The sequence below is a fragment of the Verticillium nonalfalfae genome (genome assembly GCF_003724135.2).
Source record: "Verticillium nonalfalfae strain VnAa140/NRRL 66861 chromosome Unknown scaffold_44, whole genome shotgun sequence".
NCBI lineage: Eukaryota > Fungi > Ascomycota > Sordariomycetes > Glomerellales > Plectosphaerellaceae > Verticillium > Verticillium nonalfalfae.
This window is the reverse complement of record NW_021167269.1, coordinates 82,743-98,744: the sequence shown is the minus strand read 5'-3', so window position 1 is coordinate 98,744 and position 16,002 is coordinate 82,743. Positions and strand designations below refer to the sequence as shown.

At 57.9% G+C, this 16,002-nt stretch overlaps 4 protein-coding genes across 4 annotated transcripts; 1 reads left to right on the top strand and 3 right to left on the bottom strand.

Moving 5' to 3' along the window:
* D7B24_006337 (uncharacterized protein) lies at nucleotides 1-2,472 on the bottom strand (the record flags this gene model as incomplete). Its single annotated transcript, XM_028640469.1, has 2 exons — nucleotides 1-1,038; nucleotides 1,117-2,472. The coding sequence occupies 2 exons, from the start codon at nucleotides 2,470-2,472 to the stop codon at nucleotides 1-3; spliced, it is 2,394 nt and encodes a 797-aa protein (XP_028495337.1).
* Nucleotides 2,473-5,060: 2,588 nt separating this feature from the next.
* SFT2 (protein transport protein sft2) lies at nucleotides 5,061-6,023 on the bottom strand (the record flags this gene model as incomplete). The annotated part of the gene is made up of 4 exons (XM_028640468.1): nucleotides 5,061-5,213; nucleotides 5,265-5,415; nucleotides 5,522-5,642; nucleotides 5,801-6,023. The coding sequence occupies 4 exons, from the start codon at nucleotides 6,021-6,023 to the stop codon at nucleotides 5,061-5,063; spliced, it is 648 nt and encodes a 215-aa protein (XP_028495336.1).
* A 4,543-nt stretch (nucleotides 6,024-10,566) lies between these two features.
* On the top strand, nucleotides 10,567-12,159 carry D7B24_006335 (uncharacterized protein; the record flags this gene model as incomplete). Its single annotated transcript, XM_028640467.1, has 1 exon — nucleotides 10,567-12,159. The coding sequence occupies one exon, from the start codon at nucleotides 10,567-10,569 to the stop codon at nucleotides 12,157-12,159; it is 1,593 nt and encodes a 530-aa protein (XP_028495335.1).
* Nucleotides 12,160-12,868: 709 nt separating this feature from the next.
* NPR3 (Nitrogen permease regulator 3) lies at nucleotides 12,869-15,187 on the bottom strand (the record flags this gene model as incomplete). Its single annotated transcript, XM_028640466.1, has 3 exons — nucleotides 12,869-13,838; nucleotides 13,897-14,293; nucleotides 14,353-15,187. 3 exons carry the CDS (start codon nucleotides 15,185-15,187, stop codon nucleotides 12,869-12,871), a joined length of 2,202 nt encoding a protein of 733 aa, XP_028495334.1.
* Between the last annotated feature and the right edge of the window lie 815 nt (nucleotides 15,188-16,002).

Here is a 16,002-nt window from a genome sequence, read left to right as displayed (position 1 = left end):
CTACGACTGGAGGGCCTCGACCTGTGACTCGCCATGCGTACCGTTCACCTGCGCCTGAGCGGCGGGTGTGGTGCCATTCACGTCGCCGTTGACCTGCTCCTGGTGCTGGTCCGCAAAGGCACTGCTCGGCTGGAAGTCGGGAACCGCAGCAGAGAGCTGGCCATTGGCCTCGCCGTGATAGGCTCCGTTCATCAGCGGCAGGCCGTCGTATCCATGGCCGTTGATCCCGTTGACGTAGAGAGGGGGCGAACCCAGAGGGTAGTCGGTTGCCGCCGGGTCACGGATCGCCTGCTGATCGAGAGAGTAGCTGTGGAAGGATTCAGGCCCGTCGGTCTGAGCGGCCTCAGACCTCTGATCTGTGGGAAGCACAAACTTCTGCCAGTGATCGCGGGCGCGCACGCGTTCGAGCCCGTCCTTGCCGACAACGTAGTCAATAGTCGTAGACTCAGCGACAGCAGCACGCAGAAGGTGCAGGTTGGGACCGCAAAGTTGGAAGACGCGCTGGAAGCCATGGATGAGGGACAAAGCGACGAAGCCCTGCGAGTCCATGTTCTTGCGAAGGTGAAGATCTTTGCACAGATTCTCCAGAGAGAAGTAGAAATCAACCTGCTGTGTCAGAACAGGCTTGACGTGGAAGTCAAATGCCTGCTGAGGAGGGTAGACAGGGGCCGTCATGGGCATGTTGGGGTAAGAATCCCAGGTGTATCCCATGTTGCCCGAGGTCGAGATGGGGCGCGGGCGGTTGCCGTTGCCGTTGGTGCGATGCGAGTAGTTCGATGCGGTAGACTGCCGATTGCCGCCACGACCAGAGGGCCTCGCTGACCCGAAGCTCTGGGGGAAGGAGTTGCCCTGGGGCAGGGGAGGGCTCGTGAACTGCTGATGGCGAGAGGGCACAGGCTGGGCGGCGAAGGCACCAGCATTGGCGTTGAAAGAGCCTTGCTGGTTGTGGGGAGGCACGTTTTGGTGCCCGCCGCGACCACGGTAACCGCCGCGGCCGCCCCTCTCCCCTCGACCATCACCGCGGGGGGCAGTGTGCTCCTGGAATTGTGGTTAGCTCGGGTTCCAGATGCTTGGCTGCCACCGAAAGCCATGAGGAATAGGGTGACATCAACTTACGCCAGCGCTGGCGTCCTTAGGCCGTGACGCGTTCTTCCTCGACTCCCTAGGACGAGTCGCCTCGGTATGCCTGGTGGTCGATGGGGGGACGGAAGTCGGCCTGCTAGGCGCGGCACCGTCCTTGGACTTCTCTCGCTGGTCGCTGCCGCCCTTGACTGCGTTGCCGGCAGGGGCTTCAGAGCTGCGGTCCGCGGCACTGGCGGATGTGGCATTGCCACCACCCCTGGTGGAGACATCACGGCCGCCTCGTCCGTTGCGGCCGCCGCCACGAGAACCGCGCATGGCAGGGACAGGAGTCTCAAAGTTAACTGTCGGCACAAAGTCCATGCGAGACCACTGCTTCTTCTCCCTCGACTTCTGACCGGCACTGTCATCGTGAGCCTCGGGTTGCTCTGTACGCTCCGTCTTCTCGGCGGGCTTGCGCTTGTCGTCCTTGATAGCCGTCTCAGGCGTAGGCCAGAAGGTAGCATCGCCGACCGGGGGCAGCGCATCGGCCTTGTCGCCCGCACGCGAGCCGCGGGCACCGGTCCTCCTCGATGTCTCGCCCTCGGTGCGAACCTCCTCGGCAGCCTTTCTTGGTTGCTTGACACCGTTTGCAGGTCCAGTCTGGGCGGCACTGGTCGAGGAAGAGTCGACAGAGTCGGCAAGTTTGGACTTTTTCTTGGAATCCTGCGAGTTGCCCCACGTTTCGGTCGAGGCAACCGAGCCATCGGCCTTAGCAGCAGTGGTCTGAGCGCCTGCGGGCGCAGAGCTTGGCTTGACCCTGGCATCCTGGGCCTCCTTCCGTTGTGTCCAGATGTTTACAGACGGCATTGGCGCCTCTGTGAGCTCGATCTTGGGCTGCTCTTTTTCCTTCTCGGCCTCCTTGTCCTTGTTCTTATCGGCCTCCCCGTTGGTGGCGGCCTTACCCTTCCGACCCTTGCGCTGGCCCTTCTTGCCGTCGTTCTCGTCGGTGACGCGGGTGGAGGAGCTGGAAGAGCGCGCGGCGCTCTTGTCGCTGCGGTAGTGGAAGGTCTCCGTGGTTGTCTCGTCGTCATCCCGTCCAGTGCCATTCACGGCAGGAGCGGATGCTGAGCCCATGTCGGTGGGGGCTGTTGAGGCAGGAGTGCTCTCCTGCGCGGGGGCAGAGTCGGTTTGCTCGGCCGCAGAGGCCTCTTCACCTCTTCGATCCTTTGGAGAGGCGTCATTTGACTTGGGGCTCTGCTCGTCGGCAGCCGACTGGTTCTTGATGGTGTCTTTGATATCAGCAATGTGGTCCTCCGGCGCTGAGGCCGACTGGGTCGTAGTCGCAGATGTGACGTTGGGCGCCTGCCCCTTGGCAGCTTGCGCGTAGGAGAAACTCGACGAGGTGGCCATGGCTACCGTCGACTGTGAGTGTCCAGTGTTTGCGTCAAATGACATGCAATTTGTTGTTCGTCCTGCTAGTAACAGGAGGCGGCGGCGGCGGCAAGGACGGACAATCACCAGATCCGTCCTGACCGTATCCGAAGTACGGACGTGAATGCGTCACTGGAAGAAAGTGACACGCTGGAGGAGCAGTGGCGGCCGCTCAACACCTTGGTTGTGGGCTGCCGGTGTGTGCCTACAGAGAGTACGAACGGGCCGACGTTGCCGCGATCCGAGGCGGGAAAAAACAGGCGAAAGCGGATGACGGAGACGAAGTGCTCGTTCCCAGAAAGGAGGACAAAGATTGGGTAGCTTCGCAGGGTGGGATTCCTTCGGGGTGACGAGGAATGCCAGAAGGGGTGGTTGTGAGGTGGTGTGGTGTGGTGTGGTGTGGTGAAAGGGCCAGGCGTGGAAGAAGGAAGTTCGACTGTAGGCGAGGTAGGGAGAGAAAAATCTCGACTGCCGTAAAACGCGAGGTTCGATTGGCGAGTTCGGGTAGACTCGTAGCGCACGGGGCCTGAAGCTGCTAGGTAGGTAGGTAGGTACCTGGTGAGGAAGGCAGACAGGCAGGCAGGGCAGCAGTTGAGCAAAGTCGCAGTAAACTCGGGGAATCGGAAACCGGCCAGAGGTGAGAACCGACCCCTCAGTGCGCGCAGCGAGCAATTTCGATCCTTGATCGTGTGTGCCCTGCAAAAAGAGGCGAGGTTCGTTGAACGAGACGGGAGGGCCTGGCGAAGAGAGAGGGACGGGAAGGGGGGAGGGGGGAAGGGCTTCGTGCAGTGAAAGTGTGGTTGAGGAGGAAGTTTCTCGTCGACCAGGTCGAATTAAACAAGCCGAGATTTTTGCTGTGGGAAAACAAATTTTTTTTCCTTGTCGCTGAAGCCCGCCGTAGTTCCAAACGCTACCAGGTTGGCATCTAACTGCAGGTGGAGTTGAACGCCCGTTCGCTCCACAGTCAGTGGACAGGGCAGCCTAGGATAACCCAACCCGTCGTGGTCGTGGGCACGCGACCGGTTACGAATGGCGGGCAGGATAGAGAAACGGAAGAGGTCAAAGGCAGCGAGGAAGAAGTGGGCAACAGACCGTACGGAGACGTAGAAAAGGCAGACAGAGAGATGCACAGAAGGGTTCTGGAGTTGGTCGGTGCCTGAACAACGCGTGTTGTAGGGATAATCGTTTGACGTGTCGAGAGTGTTCCCGTTGGGTTGGGTGTGGTGTGGTGTGGTCTGGCGTGGTGGGCGCAGGTGAACGGTAGGTATCATTCATTGGTGGGTGAGTAGGTACCTAAGTGAGTGATTCAGTGAATGAGACGGCCCCGAGGGGACGCAACAAGTCTCGACTGGTTGGTTACCTCAGGTGCCTTACCTCCCTCAACCTGAAAGGTAAGGTACTTGGATGTGCAACGGGATCTGGAGCCTCAGGCCGACGGACTGAGCAGGCAGGCCATACTACCTAAGGTACCTAGGTAGGTGATTCAACTGGCGCCTGGTTTCGGCATGGCTCGGCGGTCAGCAAGGCCTGCCTGTGTATCTACATGGAGCAGAAGCTGCTTGGCTTGGAATATGATCACGGCCACCGTGCTCCGTCTCGGCATCGGGAGCATGGCCATGCACACGAATGGTCAAAGCCAATAACACATCATGACCGCATGAACTTGAGCCTGGCTTAGACTCCTTGCAAAGCTCTTGTATCGAGTCCGTGTCCTCTGTATCTGTACATGCTACCATGCATACCATGGCGAGCAGCTGAACAGTTGAACCTCTGCTATTGCGCTTGCCGCCACACATCAGGCAGGCTCCTGTACCCGACTGACGTGGGGGGGGGGGGGGGGGGGGCTTGGGAGTCCTACCTCGGCCCTCTACTTGGCTACTGACCACCCTGCCTTACCATTGCCTTACACGGATGTTTCAAGATGCGTAAACACTGCTTAGATTAGCGAAAGAAAGCGTCTAAACCGCGCAGGCCGCGTTCAGGGAGCTGACTCGTTAAGACTGGACCTGCGCTGCACTTGGGCTCGCCGTGGTCAGACCAGGGCCCTGATGTGTGTGTGTGTGCTCTTCCTCGGTGTCCGCCGGCCGGTCCACCAATTGTCCGCCCACCTTCCCGTTTCGGTAGGCAGAAGCAAACGACAGGTATCTTACGTACCGAATTAGGTAAAGACGTACGGGCTGTTAATTTTTGTGTCTTGCCCTCATGACTGCAGTTTGACGTCCATTTTAGGCCCGACAAACCCGTCCTGCTCAAACAGGATTTGGTTTTCTTCTGTTGTTTCACTCAAGCCGAAGCGGTCACGGGCCATCAGAGAAAGGAGTGCAGGGCGGCACATCCAACAAACGCGGTATGCTGCAACTGTAGGTTCAACAAGTCTCTGCTTGCCCGTGTCGGGAAGAATACAAAGGCCCGAGTGATATTCGTTACTAGGATACATTGATCATGCCCGAGGTCTTCCATCCACTGAAAGTCCCTTCTTTGTTTCGTCGTACAGAGAGCATTCTCCGAGTATGAGGTGGTTGGTAGTACATTTGCGCCATGAATTTCAAGTGTGCGGAACATGCCCATCAGCCCGACACCCACGCCGCAGCTCGTCGAGCACCAAAGGTCGTTGCGAGGCGGATGCCGCTGGATCCCATGGGGAAGTAGCTGACGAGATACCAGATGAGGCAAGCCAACTGCACGATGGCAGAAATCAGCGTCAAAATCGTGCTGCGAAGCTGTACCGAATGGTTAGCGTCCTCTCCAAAGCACGAGGATAGCAGACTTACGCCGAGCGAGAAGTACAGAGAAAGGCCCAGAGACCCAAAATAGGCGCTGGTGAAGGGAAGACGCTCCGCAGACCCAAGATGCCGAACGTAGGCCATAGGCCCCATCATGGCCGCAAAGGAGGCGAGGAAGAAGATGGAACCGAGAGTCCATCTGTGCCCGAATATTAGCCAGGATCGGAAACAAACGAGGGGGCCTCCTGCTGCCTTGCAAGACTGCACATTCGGTGACATGCCGTGCGCCAAGGCGGAATACGTACAATATGACAAACTTGGTTGGGCGTAGCGACAAGACCGGAAAGAGCGCAAAGCAGATGACGAAGCAGGCGAGTGCCGCCAAGTTGCATGCGCCGAATATCATCAGTCGATCCCAACGGCTCACTGCAAGGTACGCATGAGTTAGCCAGGGCCAAGGAAGTGCGGTTGAGATGGCGCGCAGCAGACCAGTCCGCAAGTGTTCACATGGGACACTGAGACATGGACATCGACAACCACGCGCGTGGTCTGCCGAGACGGGGGACAACTCTGGGTTGACTCACAAACAAACCAGCCTTCCTCCTCCTCTCTCCTATTAGGAGCAGGAAGAGGAGCCCCCGGACCTTCGGTGGTAGGCAGCTGAACATAGCCCCGATCCTGGAACGGGTTCAGAGACTGTAGGGACGACATGAGTCCGCTTTGTTGAGCCGTGTTGACTGGTACATCCTGGTCACGACGCGCCCAGCCCAGCGAGCCCAGCGAGTCGCGGAATGATGCAGATGCCATGGTCGCCTCCGATCGCTTTGTACCCGAATCCCTGGCAAGGATGCACGAGGGTTCAAGACCTCAGCTTGGTGGGCGTGGTCGTGAAACCGCAGAAGAGGCGTGGGGACCTGAGGCGAGAAAGATGCCGATCCAGGGGAGATGTCGAGGGGCGGCCCGGTGATCTGACAGGCGTAATCAGGCGTGCTCAGAACCAACGTTCCGTACAGAATTGTGAATGGGGGCTAAGACGAATCGAGACGAAGCTGCTGGGGGCAGCAAGTCACGAGAGCGGAGGGGCGCGCGCGCAACGTGCTGAGGGCTGAGGCTGTTCAGCGAGGCTCGATCGGAGGCTGGTGACGGTCGGGCTGCTGAAACATCGATCCCGTATTAGCGTCTTGTCCACAGAGATACTGAACGGGTTCGAGAAACCCAGACTAAGACGCCGCGTACCTATGAGCAACCAGCTGTGTATTGCCTGAAAATGAGGTGGAGAGGGAAGCAACCCACAGCCTCTCCAGTACAAGAAGGCAGACAAGAACGCAATACCCGCGCGTGCCGCAAGGTCAAGTAGGACTGCGAGCAAGCCGGCAAGAGGTCGAGCTGATCAGGGTGTGGTCAAGGCAGACGGGGATGGTAATGCCGGTGGGAAAGGGGAGGGGGGGAGGGCTGGCCGGTCGGAGATACGGGGCAGGCAGAAAGACGGATGGAGGGTATGATGGTGGTGAGAGGTCATCAAGACGCGGGAGCTCTCAGTAGAGTGGCTGGAGGCCCCGGGATGTGCAGTGGCTGGTGCGGGTCCCCTTCACGTAAGCGGTGGCACATGATTCGATTGGCAGCATGAGGCAGCTTCGCTTGTCTCACTTGGAAGCACACGTTGGAACTGCCAGGCTTGCCAGGCTCTTGGGGAAGGGGTGTGTACGACCACGGGACTGCCTCCTCATCATGCCACCACCCAAGCACCCTGTTAGCTCGCCCGTAGTCTATCGGACCTGCTCGACATTGCCCACCTCGCTTTCTCCTTGTTTCCCATGTTTTCGATTCCGAATGCCGGTACATTCGGAGGCAATGGCCTTTGCCACCCCCCACGAGATGCTACGATGCACATCATGCAGGTCTGCTCCTCACCCGAGTGGATGTTTTCAATAGCCGTGCATGAAGATGAGCAGTGCCGACAAAGCCACCATGCCAGAAGGCTATGGATGATGCCACGAAGACTGCCATCAGTCACATCTTTCCACGCCTGTCTTGTGTAACCTTGAATGGCCCGGCGGCGTGACCACGAATGACTTGAGACGAAAGGACGGCGCCCTGATCCCAGTCCGATATTCTCGGGTGGCTGTAGGGACACAGTACGTGGGTTGGGTGATGTCGGCTGAGGTCAAACAGCGGGGTTCATATCGTCCATGGATCGATCGGTGAGAGAGGCAGGGAACGTAGCGATACGACGACTCCTTCATGGTAACGCGAGCGGGAAGAATCCCATCTTTTTTTTTGGTGCCGGGGCAAATGCTCCTATTTGCGTGGCGGCTATCTCGCTTCTGTCTGACATTTCGAGATCACGACCGATATCATGATTGAGCCCAGTCAAAAGACGCTTGGAAACAGAGGGTCTTCGTAGTGCGTGCTCGCCGGCGACGAGGGAACCTCTCGCACATCCACACATGACGCAACAGACAGGGCAGCACGGTTGTGTGTACTTGATGGACTGGGTTCTGAGGACTTCCCGCTACCAGCTTACGACTGCGAGGAACCCAGACGATCAGGCCAGCACGGAGTGTAGATGTATTTTGGGAGGGCGATTGTGGGTGTGCCCCCATGTCTCAGCCTGAGTGGTCAACGAGATCACGGGCTTGCACGGGCGCTGCGTACGGGCCCGTACTGGTGCCCTCCCTCCCGTGGGGCCGTCCCTCGCGGACCCCTCCTCGCCGCGTTCTTGGCTTTATCCATGATGGCATTTGTTCTACTCGTCGATGAAGCCATCAGTGGTAGGCAACCAAGTCGAGGGCACTAGCAAGCCAGGTCGACACCCTCGCAGAGAGAATGCGTGTCAGGGGATACAGTCAGGTAGATACGGCGAGGCTTCTCTTTGGGACAGGTGACGACGACACCGTATCGCCTCGATGGTAGCCGTGTGCATGTGTGCGTGTGTGCTTGTATAAAAGCTAGCGCAAGGCCTCGCGAGACGCGTCCTTCGTGGCTGGTTCCTTTCTGAGGCACGTCGCATTCGTCCACGTACTTGACCCAGGTCATCGCCACAGAGATTTACCCATCGACAGTATTGCGCAAACAGCATACAGTGCTTCCAGACTGCAAGAGATCGTGAGAAGGGCCCAAGACCGTCGTCCTTCACAAGCGAAGCGAGTGGACGAGAAGGAAAGCCAGGCAGAGCAATATTCGGGTGACACAAGCTGTCTCCTCCATGGTAAGGTCCCTCCCGCCTCGGGCCCGAGATTCTACTCGCTCCCTTGGGGGCGTCTCACGTCGATACCTTGGACCATAAGGGTGCTTGGCTGACTGTTGCGTCTCCATCCTTCAGACCCTCCCCGCTCCTACCGAGAACAGCACCTACCTTGAACCGCCGCCGAGGCTTGGCATCAGACTTGGATCTGGAAGAAGCCATAGGTTGGACAGACGAGTTACACCGGGCGCCATTCAGAGAGGTAAGGAACCATCCACCGGCAGGCATCCTCACCACCTTTCCCTGGGCCTACAGCCTTGGGTACAGCCGACAGCCTACAGCCTACAGCCTGGCGGGCAACAGCAGTAGCCTGATTCTGCCTGGCTCGACCTCCCTCACTGACAGTGAGCGGGTGAGTGGTTGGCGAGGTAGGCAGGTAGACGGCAAACTGACTCACGCACCAAGCCGCCCGCTACCACATCATGGCATCTCCGCGCCTCCGTGCCCATACCCATGCCCATACCTCTCCATGCCTCCATACCATCCACATCCACACCCACATCCGCCCACCTAGCGCCCCATCCACAATTCCAAGAAAAGGACCCCCCAGGCTGACTTCCTTGATCCTCACAGTACACTCACGCCGCTGTCCTCGCCTCAAACTTGCCCTCGACGCTCGACATCGATATCGACCACGCCTGTTGCCGCCCCATCTCGACTCGGCCTCAGACCAAGCCGCTCTCGAGCAAGCCACAGCACACAAACCAAGCTAGGCTGTTCGTGCGGCCAGCCAGTGCTCACCGGCACCACCTCACCGCTCTTATTACATCGCATCCCTTTTCCCTTTGCACACCATCTCTCCAATTACGCCGACTATCCTCCTCTTTTCGGCGACTCATCACTTCTCCCATTTCGCTTCTTGTGCAACCTCGAAAGCCAAGCGAAGCGCCGTCTTACTTGCGTCTGCCTGACTTTGCCTGGCTGCTGCGAGCACATCTGATTCATTCCGTGAGTACATAGCACGCACACACGCTGAAGTGTACCTTGCCTTATCGTGCAGCGAGTTGCGGTACAATTGGTGGCGGATCGTCACACCAAAACCACCCTGCCCCTCCGCTCCCCATTCAGATTCCCTCCAGACCCTCACCCACCCAACCCTCTAGTCTCTTTAGGCCTTTGCCCCCCCCCCCCCCCCCCTCGCCCAGCTTCTTCCCTTATGCCCACCTACCTCAGTACAAGTACAAGCAGCCTCGCCGCGAGCTGACCACCTCTGTCGCGCCTCGTCTCTATTTGCAACTTGGATTCCCGCCTGCATCTTTTCTCTGACAAGCTGCCAGCAGCGACAAACCAAACCGTTCATTCCGCCTCGTCGCGCAGTGCTCCGCTGACCGGCGAAGTCATCCCTGCGACCCAAGTACCATACCGCAGTTCCATCCCTTGGAGCCCTTAGTCAGGTACTTTAACCCTCCACGCCAGCCGATTCGCCTAGACCGTCTTCTGCCAGCTCTCGTCTCCAACAACAACCCCTCCCCGACACCGCACCGCACCGCAGCGCCCCTACTACTGTCACATCAAAAAAGCGCGCCGTCGTCTTTTCGGCTTCGGAGCAGCGACCACCCAGTCAAAGCCGCCAAAGACACGAACCCGGTCAACTACCCGCGCGTGCCGGCAGCCCTGCCCCATCTCGCCACGTTTCGACATTCGACCGACCGCCCGCCCGGCATCATCGACACTCGCCTCGGTTCCCCTCCCCCCCCCCCGAGTGTCCCGGTTACCCGCTTCACCTCCCTTGTTCTCGTCGACTCGAGCCTCGTATATTCAAGTACCCAAGCATCCTGCCACGAGCGACAGTTTTGCACCTTCGCAACGAGTCCCCAAGCAGCATCGCAACGTGAGTCACCTTTCCTCGTCCACCCCGCATCGAGCTGGTTTCCATCCCGTCGTGGTCGCCCATCACGTCCGCCCGGCCAACCTCTACATCTATTCTGGAGCTAACTCGGTGTCTCTACAGCAGCCTTAATTGTATCGGGGGGCAGAGTTGCACCTGCTCGACCGTGATCGACGTCCCAGCCCAGACACCATCAGACGGCGTGCGTAGGCACCAAAGCAAAACTATTTGAGCAACACGAAATTCACCCTCACAATCTACGGAATACATCCCCCACAATGGCTCAGCACGGCTTCGGTCAGTTCGGGGGCGGCACCAACGGTGGTGGAAGTATTGATCCGAATGACCTCGCCATGGGTGGCAACTATTCCTCATCATACCACAACAACTTCAACAACAACAACAACAATAACAATAACAATAACAACTCTTCAAACGCCTTTTCCAGCGGCTCGGCGCTCTTCGGCGACGATGAGCTGCTTGACGGCCTCAACAGCCCAACCGACGGGCAAGGGGGCATGCACGGCCAGGATCTCGGCGGGGTGTCTGAAATCAACATGAGCTACCCACAGGCGATGTACGGTTCTCACCATGGCATGGACTCAAACCTCAATGGCTACTCGAACACGCCTGATGGCGATCCTATCCAGAGTCCCTTTGTCCACAGCTACAACTCCCACTACCGAGGGGGCTTCAACCACCAATCCCTGGGCGCATCGATGCAATCTCCCATCTCTTTCTCCGGATCACCACATGCAGGTTCCGACCTCACACCAGATGGTGTCGATGCCAACTATCTCAACGCCAAGAGTAGGCAACGGATGGCACAGACCATGCAGCGCAAGGGTTCCAGCACCCGCAGCCCGATGACAGCGAAGGCCGCGATGCACGGCGTCTCCATGGGCTCGCAAGACTCGACCAGCTTCGCGAGCCAGTCAGTGCGCACGCCGGGCATCCATGAAAAGTCACCCTCCGGACAGTGGATGCAACCCAGCAACCCCATGGCGGCATCGTACAATCCCGGGTTCTCACCTGTACAGCCCGGTATGGCCGGCCTCAACGAGGTTATGATGAAGGGCGGAACGTCTATGCCTGCAAAGCTGGGTGCGTCGCAAGGCACAGCAGTCTCGTCCCAAGAGATGAAGCGCAAGCGCCGAAGAGAGTCTCACAATCTCGTTGAACGTCGTCGCCGCGATAACATCAACGAAAGGATCCAAGACTTGAGCAGGCTTGTGCCTTCGCACAGGCTCGAAGACGAGAAGATTCGAAAGATGATTCAGAATGGAACGCCACTGTCGCCCACGCTGTCTGGTATTTCTAGCCCCTCCCAGGCGACATCTGGCCTGGCTGGGCCTGGCGCTCGCCGCGCGACAGGTGGAGCTGCTGGCAACATCACGACCGGTCTGCCTCTGGAAGACAAGGACAAGGGACCCAACAAGGGCGATATTCTGAACGGCGCTGTCAGCTGGTCTCGCGATCTGATGTGGATGCTCCATCTCAAGCTTCAACAGCAGGAGGAGCTCATGAACATCATCGCCGAGCTCGGCGGTCATTTCCCTTTTGAGCTGACAGATGACGAGAAACGAATGCAAACTGAGCTCATGGAGGCCATCTCCAAGAACGACGCCCTGGGCTACTCGCGCACAGCAGGATCTGGCCTGCGCGTTCCCAATCACACCGATCTCCGCGGCGAGCCGCTCAACGGCTCCGGGAACCCTTCTGACGGTCTCGGCGGCAGCCCACTCGACAATGACGACGGCACAGTCACCGGCGACTTGACTGGCGCTAATGAGTTTTGGAATGACCCCGATGATGACGTCTCGCTTAACTTTAAGGGCGATGACGACTTCGGCATGGACCTCACGCAGTAAAGGTCGCTCGACCTTTGATTTCTCTTCCTACTCTTGTCTTGGATTGTTGCATTAAAGCTTATGTTTGGGTTCGCATGGGGGGGGTGGGATCTTGCACGGCATCAGGCGTTTGCATCACAGAGCCTGGATGAGTACGAAGTGGGCACGCCTTGTGCTGAGTGTTCCTTTCCTTATAATTTTCTTCTCGGGAGAGGAATCACGACGACGGGCCTGACGGACAGGCTCTGCCGGGCATCGACTCGTTGCATCTTCCTGTTTCCTCATCTTTTGATCTCGTCTATTTCCTTTCGGTCACCGGGTCCTCTTATAGTGCAGCATTTTGGAATCATTACAGACGGGCAGATGTGATACCTTTGGGGGCGGCGGCCAGGCATTTGGGATCGGCGAACTGAGGCTTGTTCTCTCTCTTGTTTTCCTCACGGTATACCTTGATTATTTAGCAAGCTACGTAGGTCGTTACGCATACAACGCACAGAAACTACTTTCAAAGCTCCTTCGTCATGATGTTTCAAAAAGCATCGAACTGGGCCGTCCAACAGCAGCACGTCATCGCATGTGCATCATAGCTGTATCATCTACTTAAACTGGGCGGCCGAAGCTCCCGCATCTAGCCCATGCCCTAGCCTATGACATGTACAACGCCGACGCAGCGTAGAAAGACTCCGCCCCTTCCCAACATCCTTGGTAGCTAGCTGGCCCATGCTCCGCCTCACCAGTGACGAACGCAGATGAGGTACTCGCTCATGGCCGTTAGTTGAGTCCAAGCCTCCTTACGCTTCATGTCCTCCTGCAGCGCAATGCGCTCGAGTGCCGACTGCCCGTTGAAGTACTTCCAGTACAGCTGCCACGCCTTGGCGAGCTTATCGTCGCGGAAGCGGCGCCCAATGGCCGACAGGTACAGCGAGTCCTTGCCCGTGGCCTTTTTGGCGTCGAGTATGACGCGCGGCGTCATGCCGGCGAGGTGCGCCGCCTCGTTGAGGGACGGGCGCTCCGTCGCCGACGGGACGACCTTACGTGCGTGCGCCGCTGCCTTCTCGGCCGCCTCGCGCTGCGTCTTCTCGGCGATACGCGAGAGACGCGCCTGCTCGGCGACCTGCTCGTTCATGGTCGGCACGTGCGGTGGGGCGGCGGGGGTGTCGGTGCCGTTGCCGGTGCCGGCGCCGGCGGCGGGCGAGGTCTGCGACGCGGGCGACGCGAGGCGACCATCGTCCAGAGACTCGAGGCTCGAGCTCGGTGCGCTGGTGCCCAGCGAAGGATCCTCGGCGCGGCGCAGCTCCTCGGCCTCGAGCTCGTATTCAACCTCGTATTGAATCTCTGGCCAGACGACAACGTAAGCAAAGGTGCAGAGCTGCGTGACCCAGCCTCCACGCATCAGCCAGCCGAGCATGAGGAGATAGGTTGGACGGTGTGCTTTGCTCGGGCAATAGTGCTTGTAAGGGCGGGGGGCGTAGGAGAGCTCCGCCAGAAAGTTTGTCAGCGGCGGAGCGAGGGGGAAGGCCTTTGCCCATTCAACGCTGGCGCGGGGCAGGTTGCGCGTGTCGCTGTTTGGCGAGAGAATGTAGACATCCCGGGCGTGGAGCGGCGGGATTGCTATGGCGCGGCGCCAGAATATAAAGTGCTGGGCGTATTTGCGGACCTGGCCGAGTGAGAGTATATTGCTTTGGCCGATTTGGAAGAATCTGATCGTGTAAGCGATGTTTCGTGAAATAAGCAAGCAGAGAACGACGGCGAACTCACGATTGCGTTGGCTTGGACAGTCGGACAAATTCCACCATGGCAGCGGTGGTTGGATCCGGATCAGCTTGAAGCTCAGCAATGATTTTCCGCTCGTCCTCCATGAGAAGCAGTCCGAAGCTACGATCCAGGAAGCCTGGCTCGTCTATGGTGTCTTCTCCCGTGAACGAGTTTGCCGTCGTGAGCCAGAGACCGCGTTGGCCCTCCTCGCCATCTTGTGGCAGATCTGCGACGTAAAACGGTACCGGAATCTGCACAGACGGCGTCAAAGGCCCCGCCACTGTGTCTAACTGCAGAGCGGCAATCTTGTTCTGTGATACAGCTTCGTAGATATCCTGTACCGAAGCAGCCAGTGAAGACGACATTAGAATCTCTGCCCACAGAGAGCTCATTTTGCGTTCTGGCTCGTCAGTCATTGTCTGGGCGTTGGCTTGTGCCTCAAGGGTCTGTTGAGCTCACTGTCTTCTCTTGCCTTGTCTTTGAGGGCAATGATACGTTTTGACTCCTTCCAGACGAAGTCGCTGTGCTGCTGGCTATACTTGTAGGCCTTGTTGACCTTTTTGATGATGTTGTAGTATAAAGTAGCAACGAGTTCTTTGACTTCGTGCTTCTTGGGGTGTATGATGAAGACGAGATTGAACATGGTCATCGAGGCCCGCTTGTCCTCTGCCTCGTCTTCCTTTCCCTTCTCCTTGTCCTTGTGGTCTGACTGGGCTGCATCAGAAATCGTTGGCGTTTCCCCGCCGCTCTGTCTCGAGACATCGTTTTCAGATGGTACTATGTAGGTGTCATCTGTCTTGGTAGATTTGGCCTTTTCCGTCTTTGGCTGTTTCTTCTTCTTCTTCCAGACGCCATTCTCGGGGACGTGGATGGGGTACGAAACACAGTACAACGGGTCCAGTGAGAGTTGGAAGAGCGTCTTGTGGTATGACTTGGCTGGGGTCAAGACGCTGGCTAGGTCCTGCGTAGGGAAGCCAGCGACGCGCTCCCAGGGAACCAGCTGAGTGCCACTCTCGGTGAACTGGTGATCATCCCAATTCTGGTGTGAAAGATGATCCGTCTTGGAGGTGGGATCAACAGGCTCGTCCCTTGATCCGGCATTGTTCAGACGCTCGAGGAGAATGTCATCGCTATCGCGAGAGTCTGAGACCAACTCATGGTGAGGTTGATGAGTCTGGGGTGGAGCGACGTGTGGAGGATAGTGGAAGACAAAGTTGGGCCCATCGCGAGACCTCTTGATGACGAGTGCGACAGCAAGAAAGTTTGATGTGTTCGGAAGCACTGGTTGCGACATGATCGCAGCAGATGGGTCCGGTGTATGGTGTCTGGTGTCTGGCTTCTTGGTGAGCTGATGGAAGCGGCTACCGCTGGGCCATGTTTGAATGATCACTGAATGAATGAGTGCTATCGTGACGGTGGGTGGGTCACCGCATGATCGAATCGCCTAGAGAAGGATTCCGTCCGGAACGACTGCCATTGGTACTTCGGCCGTGACAGGTTCTCTGCATGGAACGAGATGATGGATGGCGAGTCGGGTCTTTCAACCTGTTGAGCTGCAGTGTTGCTCTCTCTCTATACCCATGATAGGCATGCAAGGTAGGTAGAGGTAGGTAGGTTCGCGATGGGGCATGCGATGGAACGATGGCGGTGGGATGCATTACCTAAGCGAACCCACCATGGGGGAGGTGCACGTGCCCTTCCCTTTCCATGGAGTGACGGCATGTTCTTTCAGGGGTCCGGATCCACGCTTTCTCAGGTCAAGTGGTCAGGGCATGAACGGGAGAATGGCTCCAGTAGAGAGCGTTGTGAGGCGAGGCGGGTGCTAGGGAAGGGAAGACCCCTTTGGCCCCCTCCCCCTCCACACCACCACGAATAAGTGGCTCTCAAGGTTATCACATGTTTTGATCTGTCATTTTGACTGGACAGTCCTCATCTCCCTTTGCCGTTGACAAGGTGCTTCCAAACAACGGCCAACCTAGAGCAACCACAACGTACTTTTTTGATTTTCTTATCCGGACGGACCCAAAGTAATCTATCGTCTAGAAGGGCAACAGGTCGTGTGCTCATTCAGAAAACTTCCAAGCAGATCACCACTACTCTCCCTCGTCC